This window comes from Centrocercus urophasianus, unplaced genomic scaffold (genome assembly GCF_019232065.1).
Source record: "Centrocercus urophasianus isolate 14NV4802_14NV808 unplaced genomic scaffold, USGS_Curo_1.0 seq_17, whole genome shotgun sequence".
Lineage (NCBI taxonomy): Eukaryota > Metazoa > Chordata > Aves > Galliformes > Phasianidae > Centrocercus > Centrocercus urophasianus.
The window spans coordinates 108,078-131,191 of NW_024884722.1; the positions used below are offsets into that span (position 1 = coordinate 108,078).

The 23,114-nt window shown below is 46.5% G+C and overlaps 3 protein-coding genes across 15 annotated transcripts in view; 1 reads left to right on the forward strand and 2 right to left on the reverse strand.

Moving 5' to 3' along the window:
* The window catches only part of LOC122159983 (opsin-VA-like), a 36,631-nt gene extending 25,500 nt beyond the window's left edge, over nt 1-11,131 (reverse strand). For 3 of the 11 annotated variants that reach the window (XR_006168720.1, XR_006168721.1, XM_042818153.1), the window contains exons 1-2: nt 10,933-11,131; nt 7,239-7,459 (exon numbers count right to left, since the gene is read on the reverse strand). The gene's annotated coding sequence lies outside the window, so the exon portion shown is untranslated. Of the gene's footprint in view, nt 1-1,177; nt 1,315-4,372; nt 4,391-4,794; nt 4,864-7,238; nt 7,460-9,579; nt 9,658-10,932 lie in introns of those variants that run through there. The other 8 variants (XM_042818147.1, XM_042818145.1, XM_042818148.1 and 5 more) reach the window with 5 other exon arrangements.
* A 615-nt stretch (nt 11,132-11,746) lies between these two features.
* NKX6-2 (NK6 homeobox 2) lies at nt 11,747-13,849 on the forward strand. The gene is made up of 3 exons (XM_042818590.1): nt 11,747-12,184; nt 12,411-12,583; nt 13,086-13,849. The coding sequence occupies exons 1-3, from the start codon at nt 11,770-11,772 to the stop codon at nt 13,332-13,334; spliced, it is 837 nt and encodes a 278-aa protein (XP_042674524.1). The 5' UTR covers nt 11,747-11,769; the 3' UTR covers nt 13,335-13,849.
* A 1,999-nt stretch (nt 13,850-15,848) lies between these two features.
* Nucleotides 15,849-23,114, reverse strand: part of INPP5A (inositol polyphosphate-5-phosphatase A) — a 175,552-nt gene continuing 168,286 nt past the window's right edge. The window contains exons 14-16 of one of the 3 annotated variants that reach the window (XM_042818502.1): nt 18,864-18,932; nt 17,529-17,616; nt 17,341-17,431 (exon numbers count right to left, since the gene is read on the reverse strand). In XM_042818502.1, the coding sequence (XP_042674436.1) occupies nt 17,536-17,616; nt 18,864-18,932 (150 nt within the window). In that variant the 3' untranslated portion in view covers nt 17,341-17,431; nt 17,529-17,535. Of the gene's footprint in view, nt 17,432-17,528; nt 17,617-18,862; nt 22,318-23,114 lie in introns of those variants that run through there. The other 2 variants (XM_042818501.1, XM_042818503.1) reach the window with 2 other exon arrangements.

The window sequence follows — 23,114 nt, forward strand, 5'->3', positions numbered from 1 at the left end:
TGTGACAAAGCACTGCCTTATCTTGACTCTTCTATAAGTACTGTATCCCACCATATCATTTTCCTGCAAGATCATGGGGAGATACAAAAAGCAGAAGCTGCCATGAACACAGATAAACGTCCACTAAGAACAGGCAGGGCATGACTGAGATCCAACACAATGTAAGCTCCTTAACTCACGAAAAAGCTCCCGATGTTATGCAACTTGATACATGACTCATAAGTAGATTACACTGATCTGATTTAGCACTAACATTTTGTGACTTCCAGTTTGGAAATGGCCTGCATACTCTGGCATGCTTGTAGATAAGTTCCTACTACATGATAGTGGGTAGTAAAACATTTCATTTTCCATACAATTTAGGTATGCACTAAGTAGAGTTAACTGACATCTTCCTCTCTGTACTGCTCTATAGCTAAGTTAGAATATAATTTCACATATTTCAAGTCTAGGTAAAGGAGGCTTTTTTTTTTTTTTTCCTTAAAAAATGCATGATCTTTGCCTTCCTCTGACTTGTCATTCTGATTTTCTTCCTTTGAGAAAGTCCTTTTGAACTCTTTCCATACCTTCTTATATGGAGCGAAGGTATAAGTCTGAGCCTTAGACTTAACACCTGTTTTAATGACAGATTTTGTTAGCCAGCACTTTGCTCCTTGCAAACTTGAGCACAAAGATTTTTTCTACACCATCAACAGTTAAATAGACCTTATGTCCTACATAAGAACTCACAAGATGCATGTAGTACTTACAGTTCAGCTTATCTGAACTTACTAGAATATTTCTGAACAATTTTACATTCAATTAAGTAGAAATAAATCCAATCTTCCATCTTTATAGAACAGAAAGCGAAGAAGTGGTGGGGGATTAACCTCAAAAAAAAAAAAAAAAAAAAAAAAAAAAAAAAAAAAAAAAAAAAAAACAAACATGACTTGGAAAGGTGAAGAAAATGGTACAAAAGAAAGGATTACTGCCATCACTAATTTGACAAATTGAACATCAAATGAAAAATTAGTGCCATCATGGAAAAAAAAAAAAAAAAAAGGTATTGGTCACTTACGAGGGTAGAAAGTGAAACTAGATTGTATCTAAGTAAATTTAAGGCTCATGATTTTACATATAGACAGCACTGTTAAAAAGGTTCTTAAAATAGAAAATTTTCCAGTGGGAAAGGACTTACAAAGGTTGTTGAACTCAACTTGGAGACTACTGCAGTGCTGACCCAAAGTTACACAACTACACACAGTTAGAGCATAGTGTTCCATGCTGACAAGATATCACAGGACTAGTGTTGCTCAAATTACGTATCAAAAAACACTGCAAAAAGAAAAAGCTGCATTAACATTTATTTCATTCAGTGGTTTTTCTATGGAACTTTTTTTTTTTCTTCAAAGCTTTTTTTGGAGCTAAGAAACACGATGGAAGTACACAGGATGCTTTTACTGCTGCATCTTTACCTTCACGTTTCCTATTCTCAGCTACCGTTCTCTATAGCTTTGTGAAAGAATTTGAATCTTTCATTTGTACCAATATCTGTCAATACATCAACAAACATCAGAATAAAAGCTGAGATACTGTTATTAGTAAGCATGAAAGTACATCTCTGCCTATTGTCTTCCTGTTAGGGGGACTTAAATCTTAGTTTCCCACCTTGTTTTTGTGATTATATTCTCTCCATGTTTTCTACAGTATTTTTACCCATAAGTGTATTCGTGGTTTATAGTTTAATTTTTTTTTAATATATTTAACCCCATAACTGAAAACATAACCTAACTTCCAATTACACTGAGACAAAGTAAAGAACTGAAGTAACAGAAACTCAAAGCTAATTAAAATATTACTACTACTAAAACTACTGAAGCACTGGCCAGCCTTATGCAGTGGGCATTCTTACGTGCAAGTCTCAACTCATGCCCCTGAGGTGGAACGCACAAATTTCTAGATAGCACAGATACCTTCATATGATCACTGAATCATTACAGTTGGAAAAGACCCCTAAGATCACCAAGTCCAACCCAAACCCATCCCACCATGCCCACTAACCACATCCCTCAGTGCCAGCTATCCTTGAACACCCCCAGGAACAGTGACTTCACCACCTCCTGGGCAGCTGTGTCAGCACCTGATCACTATTTGGAGAAAAATTTTTTCCAAACATCCAATCTGATCCTTCCATGGCACAAAGTGAGGACATCACCTATCACTCTATTGCCATTACCTGGGAGCAGAGGCCGACCCTCACCATGCCACAACCTCCTTTCAGGGAGCTGCAGAGGGCAGTGAGGTCTTCCTGAGCTTCCTCTTCTCTGGACTGAACAACCCCAGTTTCCTCAGCCCCATAAGCCCTGTGCTCCAGACCGTGCAGAACTTCCTTGCGCTTCTCTGGATGAACCCCATCACCTCAATGACTTTCTTGCAGTGAGGAGCCCAGAACTGAGCGCAGCACACAAGAAGCAGCCTCGACACTGTCAAGTACAGAGGGACAACCACCTCCCTGCTCCTGCCGACTGCACTGGAGTAGTCTATTCCACGTACTGCTGAATACACTATAGAACTACCAAGAACTCCTGTCGTGGGAAAATTAGCTAAGCTTGTTCACTTATAGACACAAATACGTAAGAAAAAAAAATAAATCAGCATTTCTTTGTCAATCCAAATAGCATACATGACTTAGGAGCATTATACAGACATGATGCTAGTTGCTTCATTGCAGAATGCTACCTCCAGAATTATTTCTGGATGTACTCATGGACCATTAAAACAACTGTTTAAAAATGTACTGATTGCTCATGACTCAGGACCGTGCTAACAGCTTGTCATGAGCCCTTTGAACACTCGCATCGACAGCTTGCTCTTAAGCACTTGGAGAGGCAACAACTTGCACGCACAAAAGTCAATCCAGTAATTTCTATCATGGAACTGCGTGAATACCTTAGAAAGCCACTTTGGCTGAAGACAGTTTTGATGGCCCTCTCCCTTATTTTAGAGCTATGGGAGCCTCCCACATTAGTTCAGCAAATCATCTTAGTATTTTTCCCCCTAGCAAGAGCACATTTAGTTATTCTAAAAAAATTACAAGTATTACATAGTATCTGACATGAAGATTTAATTGTTTTGTCTGGTACAAACTGAGCAAAAAGGTACTGATGTGTACTTTCAAAAGGATGCACATTAGAGGAGGTCTGTCACAATCTTACTGAAGGAGAGAAGCACACTGACCAAATCACTCAGTCTGGAAACCCATCTGCCTTCTGGCATAGAAATGCTTGCCCTTCTTGTTTGAACTATGTTTGATAACTTGCTCCCTGCACTAGAGTAGGGAAAATAACAGGAAGGCAATTGATATCGGATTACTGTAGAGGACTCAAAGAGAAGATAAAGAGAAAATTGCATAGGAAGAGACAGACGGTAAGCCTAGCAAAACTAAGCAAATAAGCAAAATAGCGTCAACATAGGGGAGCAGTTTACTTCTCCTCTTTCTCACTGTCAAACACTGGTAAAGCAATATACGCACAAGAATGCATCATTTGATGCATTTGTATCAGCCCTGCACTTTTTTTGAATACAGGCAAGAAGCAGCAAATAGGTCCAGACCCACAGCACAACCAAGCACTCTGCAATCACTGCCACACAGGTAACAGGTCATTGAAAATAGCACTGCATTTAAAATTACACTCTTCTCCCAGGAAACAGTGAAACAATATTGGTGAATGAGAGAAAAATGACACAGTTTCCAGGAGACCCGACTACAACTACTCTTTGAAATGATTTTCATTTACTTCAGTAGCACACTTATTTTGAAATTTGATAGTAATCCAAAGAGGCAGAAAAATAGGGAAGGTTTAAAACACTACCCCTTTGTATTTTTCCTTATAACAAAGTGAAATAGTATTACAGTGCCCTCAGGTGGTGTAAATTCAATTCTGTCTTATTATCTTTTCTAAAAAGCTAGCTCTATAAATAATACCAGTTTTCAGAAAACTGAATGAATATGGAAGAAAGCTGCAAGGAAAGGCAAAGCACAGAATAAATATTGTTTCCAGGGAAGACTCTTCTTCAGTACTTTGCCAACTTTTTATTTTTATGAAGTATTTTTATTCATTTTTAATTGTCTGGAAAGAAGTCCAACAAATATCCTAAAGAAAACCTAAACACCAAAATTATGGGAACAAAGATTGCTGCAAGTAAAGATCTAGAAAAGAATAAAGCAAGAAAAGATGATGAATTCAACAGGAGCTTTTCAGAACAAAAGACAAGAGATGCATTAAAAGCAAATAAACAAAAAACAGGTAGTATCTCTTAAATACACATAATATAGCTTAATAGTGAAAAAAGCATAGATACAACAGCACATTTGTCATGTCTTGAAACTTACTGAATTTCTGCTACCCTTTTTATATAAGCTTTACAGAAGCTTTTTTTTGTATACTGTGGGGTAAGCAAAGGCAATGACAAGAGCCTTTTCCTGCAATACAGAACAGAATAACAAAAGGTGAATTGACTCACCCCTTCCAATGACTACCAGCTCAAAAGGAGTGTGATCTCAAGAGATGCAGCACCCTCAGCTTCTAACCCTTGAAGGAGAGAGCAGGGGCAGCTCTATCCTCCCCCACTTCCCACTTCCAAACTACCCCCTTATGTTACTTAGAAATGCCATACCAAATATTTTTGGAGGCTTATAACAGAATACCTTTAAAGGTATTTGGCTGCCTGGCTTGACAAAACGTGGAGCAAAGGCAATGACAGAGCCTTATTCTTAGACATAGGCTATAGAACAGGACAAAAGAACTGACTCACCCCTTCCAATAACTGGCAATAACTCAAAAGTGTGACCTCAGAGAGATACGGCTTCCTCAGCTTCTAACCCTTAAATGAGAGAGAAGATGGGTAGATACAGCCTCCACCCCTTCCACTCACTCAGGGGCATTGCTTGTACCTGGAGCTCCCTGGGTAAGCCACACATGATGAGCCACATGGTGCTCAACCATTGGTTCAAGCTGCGATCTGGCAATTCCACTGCACTTTCCAAAGGCTTTTTCACTGTGTTTCCCTAGTGTTCAATCTTTAGTGATGAACTGCATTTCCAACTTCAGGGAGGAAATTCAGTCCAAAGTAGTCTGTGTTCTTTATTTTGCATCTGTCCAGTACTTTATTTTTGTTACTAAGGATACCCACATAAAACAAATTTTATTTAGCTGTTCTGCTTCTAGGCATTCAAGATTACTCCAGTATTGTATGTAGTATAACTAAATATCTGCTGTATGTCCAACATTTATCATTGTCCAATGTCTCAAAGAAAATGTGATGAAGAACAGCATACCATCAGTAGAATTCCCTAATCAATCACAATTAAAAGGCTTTCCAGAGAGTCTGCAGTACTTTCTGCAGTACTGCAGCACTGCTTTTTCTATCAGGATACTCTTAAAGCAGTGGCCTTCCTCTTACAAGTACCAATTTCATCACTGAATTTGTGCACAGAAGACGTTAGGAGCCGTATCAGTGAACATGGTTCCAGCAGCGAATACTATCATAGCACAGCTTTGCCCTATTGTTAGACTGGTTTTGTTCTGTTGTCTTTTCTACAGACAGCCCAGAAAATCATAAAATCATTTAGATTGGAAAAGATCCTTAAAATCATCAACGTAATCACCCACCTAACTACCAAGTCCACCACAGTCCACCGCCATGCAGGCCCATCTCCCAGGTCTGTCCCGGTCCCATCAGGTGGGGCATCATCTGCACCACTCAGCTTAATGTCAGATGCAAACTTGCTGAAGGTGTCCACCTGGACACTGAGCCACCGACTACAACTCTCTGGATGCAACCATACAGCCAATTCCTTATCCACCCAGTAGTCCAACCTTCAAATACATCTCTATAATTTAGTGACAAAGATGATGATTGCTTTCTTGTATGTTTCTTCCATATTCACCCAGCTCTCTGAAAATCAGTATTATTTTGACTTTAGTGGACCTCACTGATCTACTATTCTTCCAGCTCCCCTTGGAAGAATTCTGATGTCCTTCAGCTTATGAACAGTCTTATCCTCTCCATACCAACTCAGATTTTTCTGCTCCAAAATTGGATCTTAATGCCTAGGACAGCAGAACAGCCGCTACAATACACAAACGTATTCCCTGAACAGCTCAGAAAGGTCATTTCCAGACTTCTAAGACCCAAGTGGGGAAAAATAAATTTGAATCCCACCCAATGTTCATTTTCTGTGGAAATCATACTTTCTACTCCTTTCACATGGCAGCTTAGGACACTCCCCCGGCCACACAGAAACTATGATTTACAGGAAATGTTGTATTGATTCTACAGTTTTCTAACAACTGACACCAAGATTTCTGAGGGTGGCCAAAAGAATTGCTATTATATCCGTAGCACTTACCTTTACAAACCATATCCTTCAACAACAACAACAAATATAAAACAAAACAAACAACCCAAAACAAAAACCGAAACAACAAAACCATTGCAAGCCTCTCACCTGGAGGCACCCCTACAAGCTTTCAACAATCTCTAATTACTACTTTTTTTTCCCCTCCCTTTTAAAGTATCTTACTTGTACATTCATTTCTCTGTGGCTCGGAGAGAATCAATAGTGCTTACAAGCACACTATTTATTGGCAATTTACTCCTGATTTCCCTCATCTAGGCTATCAATAGAAAGGCAATCTCTTTATGGAACTAATGACTTGCGGTAAAGTATAGACATCCATTTAATACAAATAAGGGCAAACGATTTCCCAGTCTTGGTTAGAAAAAAATAGAGCTCACAAGGGCTTATCTCACTTAAAAAGAGTAACTTGTAGCCTTCTTTCATTAAAAGGGTAAACTATTACAATAGAGCCAAGGGGGAAGGGGGGGAGATGGGTGGGAGAGGGAAGGGGAGGGTTGGGAAAGAAAAAGGAAAAGAAAAAAACAAAAACCCGACATTGCTGGAATGAGGTCTAGTAGGTAGTTGAGCCTGTTTTTTCCAAGGCAGCCTTCTTAGTAAACTAAACCACTGACAGAATTAAAGTGACAGGAAGACACAGCTTCCAGACAAAAAATAAACAGATATATCAAAGAGCTGTGAACTTTAACAGCAGTGAACTACTGAAAGCAGCACTGGCATTTCAGTCAATTGTAAACTGCAGTGCGTGGGCTCTGAGCACATGAGAAGGAAAGGCAGTGGTGCTGCTAATGAGCCCTTCATTTCAAGAAGGATATTAAGCCATAATAAAGCTGCTCACCTTGCCGTAATTAAGAGTGCATCTCAAGGGACAAGTGATAGAACTTGCTTCTTGATGTGCAACAATCAAATCTTCAGTACTACTGACAAAGGACACAAGACAACAAAATTTCCAGCGAGGAATTTCAGGTTGAACTCCTGGAAGGACAGATAACCTTTGGCACTGAAACTCTGTAATGACTCATCCATGACACGAGATGCAGGAAAAGATTCCTTCCAACCCTAGGAAAAAAAAAAAAAGAGTGTTAGAACATGCTCAAGTCTAAATATAAATGAGTGCTTTCTTGGCTTAATTTATAGAACCCTATAATGCAATATTCCAGTTAGAGAATATAATTAAGAACACAGAATTAAAACAAAATGGAAAGAGACTACAGCACAGAAACCATCTAGCCTAAACTCACAGACTTATAAAATCATATACTGGTTTGAGTTGGAAGGGACCCTAAAGACCATCCAGTTCCAACCCCCTGCTGCAGGCAGGGACACCTCCCGTAGCCCGGGTTGCTCACAGCCCCATCCAGCCTGGCCTTGAATGCTTCCAGGGAGGAGGCATCCGCAGCCTCACTGGGCAACCTGTTCCAGTGCATCACCAGCCTCACAGTGAAGAATTTCTTCTGACCTCTGTTCTAAATCTATCCTCTTCCAGTTGAAAGCCACTTCCCCTTGTCCTGTCACTACCTGTCCTTATAAGAAGTCCCTCCCCAGCTTTCCTGTCGGCCCCTTCAGGCACTGGAAGGCTGCTCCCTGCTGCCTTCTCTTGTGCAGCCTGAAGAGCCCCATGTCTCTCAGCCCGGCCTTGCAGGCAGGTGCTGCAGCCCTCGGATCATCTTCGTGCTCCTCCTCTGGACCCACTCCAGCAGCTCCAGTCCTCCTTGTGTTGGGGGCCCAGAACTGGACGCAGTGCTCCAGGTGGGGTCTCCCGAGAGCAGAGCAGAGGGGCAGAATCACCTCCCTCGCCCTGCTGGTCACCCTTCTCTTGATGCAGCCCAGGATGTAGTTGGCCTTCTGGGCTGTGAGAGCAACTGCTGGCTGTGTTGCATTGCAATCAGTCGGCATTCCCAAATCCTTCTCCTCAGGGCTGCTCTCAAGCCATTCTCCGCCCAACCTGTATCGAGGTATATGAGGTCAGTCGCTCTTCCTTTATCCACTGAGGCTGTAATTCCATCATAAGAGACTACCAAATTTGTACGACAAATCACCTCAAAATGGCTTTGTTTTTTTCATGACTGCATTACTACCCCCCAGCACCTCCCATTTCTAAGCATAGGGAACTTCCACAGGGATGCTGCAATGAAGCAGTACCACGGCATGAGGAATGTGGGAAGGCAGCATGGTTACAGAGACTCAGGATGGGTTTTCTGCTCTGTCACAAACTGTCTAAACAGGACATGAACCAAGAGCCTTTGTCCCTTGCTCCTACGTTTGCCATAACCAATAGAATAATTCAGCAAAGTACATCTGCGTGGAGTGCTGCCCTCAGTTCACCCTTCCCTGATCACTGTTTGGATGTGGAGATTCACATTTGCACTTTGGGATAACTAGCAGAGTAGGGAATGGTTCCATGCACCACAGACTTGTTATAGAGTCTACAAAGCAAGAGAGAGAACAAGCATTTGCACCCAATGAAAGTAAAACACAGGTTATTCTGTTCATAGCAGTACTCTCACACCTTTTCAGCTGCACAAAATCTACAAGAAAAAGTACTGCAATTTATGCACGGCAAATGGAAGCACAGAAGGGTTCATCAGAGCTTGTCTTAAGGTATCTGTGCTGTGGCGTATTTGATAATATTCCATTCTGAACACACAGGGATGTCTAAGTCTCAGACAAGCTTAATGTTACCAACCTCAGTTTTCCTGCACGTCCAGCTGTAAAAAGGGTACTCACAACTCCAGCACGGAACTACGTCCACACAAGGCACTGACTTCATTATCAAGAAGAGCCCAGTAAGAGGACATCATTGTCTGAACGGTGCCCCCGCGTCCCGCCGCCATGCTGTGCCGCGGGGCCGCTCCGGGGGAACACGCAGAGCCTCAGCGCCGAGCCCGGCACCCCGTGACCCCGACAGCCGCCGCTCCCACCCCAAGAGGAGCCACGACCCGACCGAGAGCCGCCAGGGGGCGCCGCCAGCACGCGCCGTGGGGCGCGGGACGAGGAGCGGCTGTGCCCCCCGGCCGGCGCTGCCGGGCCCACGCGTGACGGCCTCCAGGGAGCGGCCACGCGTTAACGCGCACACCCATGCGTCGGAGCGCCAGCGTTCTCACGTTAACCCAGCTCGGGACCTTACCAGCACTGAATTTACGTCTTATTAGAAACGTCTCAGACCGCTTGGTTCCCACCTCAAAACTCTCCTGGCAAAGCCATCAGCGCGGCGATGCCGCCAACAGCGGGAGGCCCCGGCAGCACGCGAGGTTCTGCCGGAAATGCACGGAGCGCCCGGGACCGGCGCAGTGCGCAGCCCCGGGTCGTAGAGAAGCGGCCGGGGCCGCGGCTGGTGCCGGGGAGGGGGGCCGGAGGTGCCACTTATAGTCCCACGGAGGTCACTGGGTGGCTCCTTCTGCGCCCCGCCTCCTCGGAAGGCCATAATGAAAGGCAGTGAACGAGTTCGGGAGTTCTGCGGGGACAACTGCACGTACTTCCACATGTGGAAAAAAACGGTGTCTTAGATTGCAGGGAAGTCACGGAACAGGAACATAAGCACAGTTAATTTGTAACAACTGCCGTCGGTGGCATGATCTGCTGGCCCACCCCACCGCGCAGTTTTATGGCGAGTACGAGGGGCTGAATGCTGGAGAGATTACGTGACCCAGAGGCCGAGAGCGGGAGGAGAGCCTCGAGACTGCCCACGAGACACTGAGTGCACACAGTGCCTGCGCGGTGCGACCCGCGAGAAAACGTCCAGAGTTTGGCGGGGAGGTCGGGGATTTGGGGAGTGGACACGGGCAACCTCCGGGACAGCGGCGGGCCGGCTGGGAAAGAATCCCGTCTCGTCCCATCCCGCCCGGCCGCGCACCGCCCTATCGGGGCCTCTGCACCTCCGCACAGCGAGGGCTGGCGGCTGTCACTCTCCTACCTCGGCCTTCGGTCCGTGCAAAGAAAGTGAGTCCCGGCGGGGGACGACGCCGACAGGGCCGGCTCGCGGGAGAGAGAAGACGCGCGGTGCCACCTCCCACAGCCCCGCGCCCGCCGGGACAACCGCACCGGCCATCGCGCCCGTAATGCTGGGGTGAGAACCCGGCGTAGCCCTCGCTGCTCTCTCTATTGGTGTTTACAACAGAAAACGTAACGCAGCAACGAAGTGGTTTATTGAACGTCCTTTGGAGCAGTGCCGTTGTTAACCCCACGTACGTACGTTACGCCTCAACGAGGACACACAACGAGCTGCTCTGCTGTGTCGTTTCTCACCTGAGCGCCCGAAAACAGAGCGCGGCTCGAGCTGGGACGGTTCCGTCCCGAATGCGCTTCGGCGGCACGAATGCGGCGGCATCGGGCTGAACACCCGAAGGAGGTCCGAGAACGGACACGGCCACATCCGAGCGCCGTGCCCATCGAAACCATTCCGCTCTCAGTCACTACGAACACTTTGACAAATATTAATTCCCCACTCGTTCATCAGTTAGCGATTATCCTATATTGGCGATGAATCAAAACACGTCAGAAGGCACTCGTAAGGCAAAGAACGCGTTACGAACCTGCTTCCAGAATTATTTTCGGTCCGATACCTTCCTTCCCGGACGGTGCGAGCAGTTCGGTCCGGAACGGCTCCGGCGTTCAGGAGGTGCCGCCATTCCCGCAGCGGTGCCGGGCGCGAGCAGAGCCGCCGCTGTCACCACATACGGTCCCGCGAGGGTCCCGACGAGTACCACAGCGGCGAAGAAAGAGCCGAGTATCAGCGGGAGATAGGCGCCGTACGATGGCCCCACTCCGTTCCGCGGCCCCGCGCTGGTCGAGGGGCAGCAGCCCCCGAGGCCCGGCCGCTCCGCGCCGAGGCGGATCCCCGCGGACGGCACGGGGCGGCGGGGCGGAGCGGAGCGGACAGTGGACGCCCCCCGCGCGCTCCCTCGGCTCCGGGGCCCGCCCGTCCGGCGCGCCGTGACGTGTCGCGGTAGAAGAGCTCTCCGCCCTCCGATTGGGCCGCGGCGGCAGCGCGGGGTGGCGGCCACCCAATAGACGCGCGGCTCGCAGGTGCCCGCGCGGTTATCTGCGCCCCGGGCGCGGCGCGGCCTCGGACGCGCGGGCGAAGGCGCGGAGCCGATCGTGCGGCGCCTACTGGAGTCCCGCGCGGCGTAGGGCCGCAGGCAGCCGGGACGTGGCGCGCTCCGCGCACCGCTCCGGTAGTGACGCTTCTCTACTCCCACCGTGCCGTCGGAGCTCGGTGCCGAGGTTGTTTCGCTCCGAGCAAACTTTGCCGGCGGCCGCTGCCCGCGACCCACGAGCGGAGAGAGGACCGTGCCGGCGCTCCTCGCACGGGGCCGTACCGCGAGCTTCGCCCCGCTCGGAGCAGGACCGGCGTCCGTGGATGACCGCCAATGTTAGCGGTGGGGCAGATGGATGCTAACCGGCAGAGCGCGTTCGTGCTGGGCAGCACGCCGCTGGCCGCGCTGCACAACATGGCCGAGATGAAGAGCTCTCTATTCCCCTACGCCCTGCAGAACCCCTCCGGCTTTAAGGCGCCGGCCCTGGGCGGCCTCAACACGCAGCTGCCCCTGGGGACGCCGCACGGCATCAGCGACATCCTGGGGCGGCCCGTGGGCGCCGCCGGCAACCTGCTGGGCGGGCTGCCCCGCATCAACGGCCTGGCAGCCTCGGCCGGGGTGTACTTCGGGCCCGCCGCCGTCTCCCGGTATCCGAAGCCGCTGGCGGAGCTGCCGGGGCGGCCGCCTATCTTCTGGCCGGGAGTGGTACAGGGCTCTCCGTGGCGGGACCCGCGCCTCACCTGTCCCGGTAAGTGCGACGCTGCGGGGCGCGCCTGGCAGTACCCCCTTCTTCCCCCCGCCCCGAGCCGCGGAGGGCGAGCGGAGGGCGGCGCGGACAGCTGGAACCCGCGGAACGCGGAGGTGGCTCCGCACCGTGCCCCTCTCCGGAGCGGCGGAACCTCGGGGCAGACCCAATCCCCCTCCTCAGTCCCCCCATCCCGCTCCTGACGGAGCTGTTTTTTCTCCGTTTCCAGCTCAGACGGGAATGGTTTTGGACAAAGACGGGAAGAAGAAGCACTCGCGGCCGACTTTCTCGGGGCAGCAGATTTTTGCTCTGGAGAAAACCTTCGAGCAGACGAAGTACCTGGCGGGGCCCGAGCGAGCGCGGCTCGCTTATTCACTGGGGATGACAGAGAGCCAGGTGAAGGTAGGTCCCGCCGTCCGCTCTCTTTTGCACTCAGAACCGTGCCGCTGCCACGCGGGGCTTTTTTTTTTTTTTTTTTTTTTTTTTTTTTTAAGTCGATGATAATTTAAATTACACCATTCGGATACTGAACAGATTTTTTTTAGTTTATTTTCTACGTAACTTACTTCGTGCTTAACGCTCATTATGCTGCAACCGATTAAAAAATTTCCCTATATGAATTCATCGCTCAACGTAGCCCGTAGACGCTGCTCGCAGTGGGCTGCTCCGGCGGCCGCTGCTCGGCACTGCTCAGTGCGGAGCCGCGCGGTGTTTTGGCAGCGGTGTTAGGAGCCCTGAGGCGCGGACGAGCTCTGCCCGTAGCCGTGCCGCTGCCGGCGCCGCGCTGCTTCGTTCGCGGGGCCAAGACGAGTGACCCCAGCGTGTGGCCGCCATCCCCCGCGGGGCCGGGGTGGGGCGGGAGAGGCGCGGGGCCGGCCGAGCTGAGCGCTCCTCTCGGGGCCAGGTGTGGTTCCAGAACAGACGGACCAAGTGGCGGAAGCGGCACGCGGCAGAGATGGCCTCGGCGAAGAAGAAGCACGACTCGGAGACGGAGAAGCTGAAGGAGAGCTCGGACAATGAGGACGATGACGAATACAACAAACCACTGGACCCCAACTCAGATGATGAGAAAATTACGAGGCTATTGAAAAAGCACAAATCCACGAACCTCGCCCTCGTCAGCCCCTGCAGCACCAGCTCGGACACGTTGTGAGTGGTGCGGCTGGATGTTGAAGTGGTGTATTGTACAGCCCGAGATGTATGTGAAATGTATATATTTTTTACAGAATAAGTTATGAAATTATTTTCTTTCTCATCGATGTAAATTTCAGAGGAATCTTTACGACTTCTTGGTTTTCCTTTTATGTCCCTTTCAGGTTCGCTCCTCTCTCTTTCAGCTAATTCCTGCTCCTAACAATCAGCGTTTGTCAACGTTTTGTAAGGAGCACAAAACCCCAGCGTGGCCACTTTGTACATAGTGAACTTCAGATTTTGTGATGTATATTTCTAGTGTAAAAACGGCGTTTTCTTTCACTCCCTCCCTCTGCTCAGGGGTTTGGCGGTTTGATTTCTTCTGCCTCCGGATTTTATGCTTAATAATATCAAAAGAGGGGGAAAAAAAAAAAGCGAGAGAAAAAAAAAAGGACACCTGATTTTAAATTGGATTAATGCTGTCGTCTCCACACGGGTTGGAAAGACTTCGTATAAATCAATAAATTATTTAACACGCTTTGCCTTCAGCGCGCTTTCCACGGTGGTGCCGCTTTTTGCTCAAACCGGGCAAGAGGGGCCGCACCTCCGTGCTGCGGGAATCGCAGCTGGACGCGGGGCGGGGGAGCTCGGGGCCGGGCTGCCGCAACGCTCCGGGGCCGTAGTGCCGAAGGACCGCCGTCGGGGAGAATCTATCCGCTCCGATCCCGTGGCAGTCCACGGGCGGGGATCGGGCAGCAGCGCTCCGCAGGACGAGTTTGGCACGGCGGGGCCGGGGCTGAGCCGGGAAGGTCGAGTCCGACAGCGGCGGCGGGAGCGGCGTTCGGTACAGCGTGCCATTCTCGCGTACAGTGGCTGCCCGCAGCGGGAACATACGGGTGGTGCGTGGGTCTAAGAGTGCACCGTGACACTCGGGGTCGAGGGTCAAACTGCACCGGTACGGAAAAGCGGCCACACAGCTGCGGCAGCTGCGGCGTTTGCCACGGGGAGCGGAAGGCGAAGCCCGGACGGCGGCCGCACTGCGGCCACCGAGGGCAAAACCGCCTCGAGCGCGGCGGAGACCGTCGCCAGCGCCATCTCCTCCACCGCGAGCCTCGGTCCGCAGCGCCCGCATCCTAGGCTCGGGACCGCCGCGCCGTCAGCCCGACGTCATTCGGAGGCCTCGCAGCCGCCCGGCGCTTTGCTGTCCTCGAGCGTATTCGAGGCCGGGCGGGTGCGAGGCAGCTTCACGGTCGTTCTGCTTCAGTTCGACTACTTTTTTAAACGAACGAGACGCGATTTCTGCCTCTGAGCTGCTGCGCGGCAGCCCGAGGCGGTGCCCGAGCTGCGGGCCGCCTCCCTCAGAGCTGTGCTGCGCTCCCGAGATGCGGAGAAGCAGCAGCCCCGCGGAGCCGCCCCGCGCTGTCCGCTGCGCAGCGCTTCTCTCAGGGACGGGAAGAGCGTCTCCCGCCCGGCTGCCGCAGCGCAGGGCAGCGGGGTCCGCGTTCCCCCTCACTGCCGCCGGCATCTGCGGGACCCCGCCGTGCCGCCCTACGGACGGAGTCGATCAGATTTAGAAATTAATCTCCGCTTCTGTTTTGGTCACCGAGACACGGCGTCGGCGCCGCGACTGCCCGACTCTCGATGGAGAACGGCAAGATCAAAAACACCCACCCCGAAAGCGGGGAACAGTTACTCCCGTTACCGCTCCTTATTTCTTAGAACGAAACGCGCCTCGCGGAACGCACGATATGTACTGGCTGTGCGCGCCTTTCACAGGACGAAGAACACGGAACCGCAGCGCTCCGTCCCGGGCCGCCCCGGCGGCTGTGATGGGAGCGGGCCGCTGTTCCGCGCCGGGGTCGGTCGGGGCTCTGCGCGGGGAGCGGCAGCGGAGCGGTTCGAGCGTTGCTCACCGGAGGAGCTCCGCTCGGTGTGGGACGGAGCCCCGACGGCCCCGCAGACTGCGCCTTTTTTTTTAATTATTATTTTTTGTTTGCTTTTAATGTTAAATTTGCATTTTATGAATTTCTATGCGTTAAATTTGAGACTCTTTCAACTCCACAGGTTACCGTGCCGGGTCACCATGTTACTGACTGCTGCAGATGGGTTGGGACTATTTAAGGCCTCGCAGTTTATAGCTCTGCTGAATTTATCCATCAATGAGGCTTCAGCCTGAGTTTGAAGGCAGTCTTCTTTTTTTTTTTTCTTCCCCCCCCTCAAACACAGAGATAATCACGAAGCACTTTACGGTGGCATATTTATTGAGCTACGGAGACTGGCATCTCATCAATAGCTCATAAAGCTGTACGTCTCCGTATGTGAACACTCCAATACAGAGCACTCAACGCCTTTTTCTCAGTTTGCATTATGTTTTGATTAACACCACAAGTATGTTCTCTTATATGGGTTTTCACTCAAAAAATGACCCTGTTAATTGGCAGGAGATTAAAAGGTAACTCATTAGTATGGAATCTAACAATTCAATCATTTCCCAGCAATCCGCGATGCCTGCATTGAAGGGAGAGACACACGAACGTTCACCATGATCAGTTTTATTGCTTGAGAACCATAGTACTCATTTCTAAAGGCCTTCGAAGTTACCATGAGTTGAGTTTGCTTAAATAGAATTACGGTGTGGTTATAATGCAACATGGCACAGTAACAATACAGAGCTGCAGACACCCTTTGAGCAGCAGTACTCAGTAGGAACAGTACAGATTGAACTGTTGAGAAAACATTCTGCAAGCAGACACCAAATCATTTCAATGGTAGTGATTTATACCAAAATCCAGCATAAATCTAATGCCATCACGCAGTCCATGAACTCTGTAGTGTTCTAAATTAAATCAATAAAACATACATTTGTGTTTCATCAACAGACTCCCTAATCACCTTTTAATGTTGTATTTAGTGGTGGAGAAAAATGTTACTAACACGATGATCCCGACAGCTGCACTGAGCTGCCAACCAGGGCAAGTTACGGTCCTTTTTCCTTCCTTTAGCACTGTATGTATACAGCCAGCGTCCAACAGAGTTGCTACCTGAAGCAGACCATTAGTTTCTCCTCCCATACTGTTGTTGTTTTAATACAGAATACTTGGCACCATAAAACAGTAACAAAGGACAGACAAAAACAGTTTACAAAATTCTGGAAAGTTACACCCAAACCTAGCTAAGAACTTCACATTCAATCCTTAATAGTACATAGAAAGAAGGGATTATAGGAGCAACAAAGTGAAACTGCTAATATATGTACTATAGAGTAAGCTATATATCCGTATCGAGGATGGCACTGCTATATATTATTTATTATATAAATGTTGGTTGTTGATATTCACTAACTAAACCTGCTACGGCTCCAACACTACTGCTGATATGGCACTCTCAAGCATTCATATCCGAAAGTATATTTAGCATAAGTTTTGGTCAGGTTTATAAATTATTTATATATCTGTGTATATATACACATACATACATATATATACACACACATATGTATGTATAGAAAGCAGCTGCTGTGTGATTCAAAAACCATGAAACATGGCAGTATAGTAAATAACTTGAGAAAAGAATTATAAAAATGAAAAACAAAACACTAGAACTAAAACACAAACCATAAGCCTTGGTCGACAAAGAAAATACCATTTAAAACCATCGATATCTCCATCTATACAATCCAATGTACAAAACCCCGAAGTGGTAAAGATAATATAATGTCAGGCATGACACCTATAAAAGTTTAGAATATGTTGAATTAACTTTTCCACATCATCGACAAACACTTACTAAAAGTTGAAGGTTGTGAAGTCTAAAATACATAACATCTCTGCTGTCTACTTAGAGTTTTGGCAACAGAATCGTGACATACATATATAAAAAATAATTCCACGTTTCTACTTGATGTCACATGAACATACAAGACAGTGAGGTATGTGAGGCTTTTCTCAAACAGAGTCCAGATGCTGAAGCATAGTGTACGATCAGCAGTCTAAGAATGTGGCACTCAGGATGTATCGACACGGCTGTTACGGGTATGTATTTCTGGATGCTGCCATTCCTCCCCTCCTCGCTACAGTGTTGTTTCATGGAAAATCTTCTCGTTCCGAAGGCATCTTTTTCCTGTTGCAGAATTGGCATTTTTTTAAAAAAAGAAAAATAAACACAGGGGCAATGATGTAGAAAATATAAACGTAAAGGAAAAAAAAATGATATTTACCACCACATCACTGCACGACACAACACTTGTGCACATTTGCAATAGGTTTACCTGCCCCAGCAGCTATTCGAAAGGACAGGAACACAGGCTGCAGCAAGTCAGGAGAAACAGGAGTTACACATTGAAAAATCTTTCTTTTTCAAACAGTAATAAACACACAAGAACAACCCTACGACTGGAAACAAAGCAGTGCAACGATTTCTTGGATTAACTGAATGACAAAAAGCACGAGAGCTATCGCAGCTCTCTGCTCCCACTGAAATCCAAGGGACCATTTCCCACTGATTCCTGCAGGTAGGGCTTCCCATGCACCTCCAACCTATCACAGAATCAGCTCAGCTGAGCAAAAATCCATGTTCAGTGCAGCAGTGACAGAAGAAACAAATACGATCGTTTTTGCAGTGTCTGTCAGCCACTGACACACCAAACTTTTAATTTGCTGCAGAAGCAGTAAACCTCTGCATCTTACATTGGGATCACATGTTCCTTAAGTGCGGTCTTAGGTAAAAAAGTGCTCTGTCTCAGAAGAACATTGACCACGGCAAACAGAAGTACACAGTTATCAATTTGGATTTATCCATATATTTATCCGCATGTATTTACCCACCACCCACCCCAGAACGACCATTCGGGAGCTTTAACACCACCTCTAGCACAGAATACCCCCACTGCTGCACAGCTGTGAGCTGAGCAAGTTCCAAGCTGGCTTTTTCTGAAGGTACTCAATCACAAAATTCTGCAGCTGCCATCAGAAGTCCCCTCCCACTCCCTGACTTGGCACTTCAAGGAGAGCAAACACTCCATTTTTCTGCAGTTCTGCCTCAGCTTTTCCTCTGATATCCTCAGCAGAGCTGTCTGTAAAATCCCTTTCTTTTTCTTCACTGAAACAACTGTTACTTATTATAGAATTCAATATTCTTTTTTCTTACATGTTGCTTAAATACGGATCTGCCAATATGCTACTTTATGGGTAACTGGCTGGGTTCCACATTAAATTTAATGATGTAGCAGAAGCATTTTTTGAAAACCGGAAGAAAAAGATTATGTTTTACATGGATAGTTGTAAGTGTGCACACATCAGTTCCTTACTCATTTTGTATAGTATCATATTTTCTTTCCAGCACACACCATCCTCCTCCTTGTTTGGTTTCATACAAGTATCTGCTTCATTGGCTGATTTTGGCTGAATTCAACTTCAAAATAATCCCAAGGCTTCCAATTCAAATTACCAAGTTGAGGAATTACTGCCTTACATGTAAAATTAAAAGAAACTATTGCACACATTCCCTCCCTAATAAGAAAAGAAAACAACAACAGAAAGTTTTGTTTATTTACCTTGTGATCCCCCATGCAGACGTTTGGCCCAATGTGGTCATATATTACAATCTTCTCATCATTTTCTGACTAGTTTAAAAAACAAACAAACAAACAACAACAAAACCACCAACAGGAATAAACAAGAGCCGTCAGTTCAGCTGTCCTCCAGTTTACAGAAACAGGGGAATGGGGTGCTACAAATAATTCAGAATGGTTTCTGAATGAGGACGGTTTATGGAATCACACAATTAGGGGACAGAGTCACAGAACAGGTGATGCTCACACAGTAACACATCTTTTCTCGGCTTTTCCTGAGAGAGACTTGCAGAAAGAATCTTTACATTCAGTACTGACTGCAGCCATTTGTACACATAAATTAACTCATGAAATCACAGTGCCCACTCCTTGCTTCTGGGGCCTTAAGAAATGTTAGAGACTAACATTTGGATAGATTAAGTTAATCTTTCCTTAGGTTTGCATTCAAACCTTGTGCCTGCAGAACGCAGCCCACTGCACTGCCCGCTTCCTTTTAAGAGCAGCACACAACTGTATGCAGTTGGCTAGGATATCTCTCTGTTGCTCTTTGAATTCCAAGCAATCCATATTGCCCCATGGGATGAGTTTATTTCCTCACACAGTTGATTTTAAATGTTCAGAGATACAAATTATTTACACTTTAGGAATACAATCTTCTATCAGTTCCATGATATACATTCCTTTCTTTGAAAAAAGCATTATGTGATTTTGGGAAAATCAGCAGGAAATGACATATGATATTCCTCCAATCTGCATTATGAATTGCTTTCATTTTGTTCTGTGCTGAATCCTTACACACTCACACACTGACTTCTTTAGCATTTGTACTTTCACGGGTCATAAAATGCATTCATCTTTCAGCCATTCGCAACACAATATAATTTTCAGAATGTTTTGTTTCTCCAGCACAGCACTTCAGGAATAAACACAAACACATTGCCATACACGGCAATTTCTTATTATACTAAACATTTTCTACCAGCTAATTCAGTCTGCAATCTGCACACTCTGAAGTCTCTCATACAACCACAGGCGATGCTCTTTAAACTGGCTGGCAATACTAATTTATTTAGTATGAAACAGTCAAGACTTTCTCATCTGTAATCAGTCAGGTCTGACTGGGCAGTAACATTCCATAAACACCAGCATTTTGGACTATAAAGTTAAAACTGAATTATCTTTAATGCAGTAAGGAAGCTTAAGGTCAGATTTACTTTATAGCACGGTTGTCTGCCAAAAATATAAAAACATAACCTTCTGCATTGTATGCATGAGCCCTTTCCAATATTTCAAGATCATAATGCCACTAGCATCGGAAGTGGGGATACATTCATCAAAAGCGACTTGATAATTTACAAAGGCAGCATAAAATTGTGGATTTTCAACTGCATAATCTTTGGACAGATAAACAAATTACAGCGGTGCACAAGCAGAAACAATATACACTTGGCTGAGCATTCATTACTTCACGCTATCAGGCGTCAACGCAGCTCCCTAGCAGTGGGCAACCTTTGGTGTTTTAGGGCTCAGGAGGCATAAAATAACATGATGGTGAGGTAACCGACCATAGCATGATAGATGATGTTGCATGAAAGCTGTTCACAGCCCCATGTCTGTACAATCTGTAATGCCTACTGTGTAGCAGAGCCCACTGTACAGCGTGGCAACTTGTGCATACTGTTCTTTCTTCACATAGGGTTAAAAGGCAGCTTTACAATTTCTGTTTGAAATAAAATACAGATCTGCCAAGGCAGAAAAATAAACTCTTCATTTGCCTGTAAGAATTAACACTACCAAACACCCTCAGAAGAATTTCCAATACCTAACTGGAACACACCAAAAATATTTAAAAATTGATATTGATATAATTAATGAAAAGTGATACGGTTTAGTGCTGGTGGTGGCAATGGTGATGAGGAGATGGTTGGACTAGATGATCTTATAGGTCGTTTCCAACCTTGTGATTCTATGATTCTATTCTATGATTCTATGATTTAAATTTCAAGGATTTATTATACTGTAATTAGTTAATTAAAATTTGCTTTTTGTTTCCTAAGTTCCTTCCTACACACCAAGGCGTAAGGTTCTGCAGTGAAATACATTCTCAGTGGCAAAGCAAATGCTGATGGCTGCACAAAACCACAGAAATGAGCACCGCCATTTCACTGTTTCCTCTATTGGTTCTTTTCCATTTAATATATTCAATAAATTTTATGAGCCACAATTACAGTTTATTTTTGATCCAGATAAGCTAACTCCTTCCTTGGTATCAGCTCACAGAGTTACACACCCATGCCTGTTTGGCTTCCTTCATATTTGTAGTTTTGCACACACGTTTCTGGAAATGTCCCAGACGGCACGCTCCTGATTTGAAAGTACAAAACTGCAGTGAAAACACAGCACGCAGTTTTAAAACGTAAGCTCTGAATGATCCAGCTGACTGCATTTCTGTTCCACTGAGACCAAAAACTGGCTAACTGACCTCACAGCTACTAACTTCTTTAATGCTCTACCTTTGTTTTCTTTTGTTTAATTTTCTCCCATTATATCCAAGTTATACCCCCCAGATAATCTGAAAGAATTCCTTTCCCTCTGTACTGTTTACACTCTTCAAGCCTTTGTGTACACTTCTATCTCCTTATTCATAGTTTAAAAAAAAATCTTGCCCCATTGGCCACTCTTTCCATGGTTTTAATCCTTTGTTCTTGAGGAATTCCAGGGGCGCCAGGCACTATCTGTAATATTTTGGGTAGAGCCTCCATTTTTCCTATTCTAGTTCTGTAGAAGAAGATCGAATGACTTTGATTCTGACATTACTGTTCTTACTACAAAGCCTATATTCCTCTTGGCTTTATAATGGTTTTTCATTAAGTTCCGTAATACAGGCATTGTCTAAAATTTTAGGTGAAACTTCAAGATATCATGCAGACACATACATTAAAACGTGTGAGGAAGTATGCTGGACTGAAATGTGAGTAGCTACATAAAAATGTTCTCAGCCTTTCAGTGAGTTATATACTGCAAAGCAAACAGTCTAATCACGAGGTAAATAGCCCTGATGGGAGAGAGAACAGGAAGGTTATAAACTTCAGGGAACCAAGTTTCAAGGGTTTCATTACTTTAAATGGAAGAAAAAAAGATTTATATGCAAAGATTACTTCCTGTTAAACTGTACTGGTTATAGAGAAAAATACAGATAGACAGATGACTTTGGGCAATTTGGCATTTGTAAAACTGTTACGCACGTGACAGGTAAACAATCTGGTCAGCAAAGCAGCCGCAGTGCAGCAGAGCTGAGAAGTCACAGCACAGTCCTTTCTGCATGGCAGTTATGGCCACTGCTCGCACAGCGGGAGGGATCTCACACAGAGCAGAAAGCCACGGCTGAGATCTCCTCATGCACTGATTTCCCGATGGGTTTGGGGTCTGTTAGGAACTGACAGCACAACAGAACAGATCTCCATGTTCTTGCCATGACCAAACACACACAGGAAAAAACAGAAGCAGCGCATGTTGGCACATGTAACTAGCTCATCTGGTTCAGTGTCTCTACGGAAAACAGGAGAGCAGAGCAAAGTAAAGGAAAGAGACAAAACAAGGGACCTGTAAGGCTCCTCCTGAACTACAGTTAGATCATTTAGCCTTGAATAGAGCATCACTAAGCTTATCTGACCTCTAGGCACTGAAATCCTAAGAGGAACCGTATATTCTAAAAATGGTGCAAAACAATATTTCTAAACTCTGAGAGAATGTCTAAATTTACACCAACCTAATTGGTATACCAGAGTTAGGAGCCTGTCTGCTGTAGGCTGTCCTTCAGTGGACAGTGACAGAACATTTGACCCACATAGGGCCGAACACATTCTTGAGAAATGCAGTTCTCAGTATCAACAACAGAGGGAATCCATATCTACCACGCTTTAACTCAGGAGCTCAAGCTGTTCCTTCACAGACTTTTCCTTCAATAACATCCTTCCTCAGTGGGAGCCACTCCTGGCTGCTTCTGTCTGCCTCTGTGTTGAGTTTTTATTATGACAGTCCTGCTATTACCTTATTCCCTATGTTACTTACAGGGGGCTTGACAGCGAGACTAATGGAGGTTATTGATTCATTTTTATTCTTTTTTAAACCAGGCACGGTTTCCCAGCGCGGTTCAGAAATGCCACAGTAGGGCACTGACAAATGCAGCCCTGACAAGCTCTGAAGTGTTATAGGAGAGCAAATCGTCAGTCA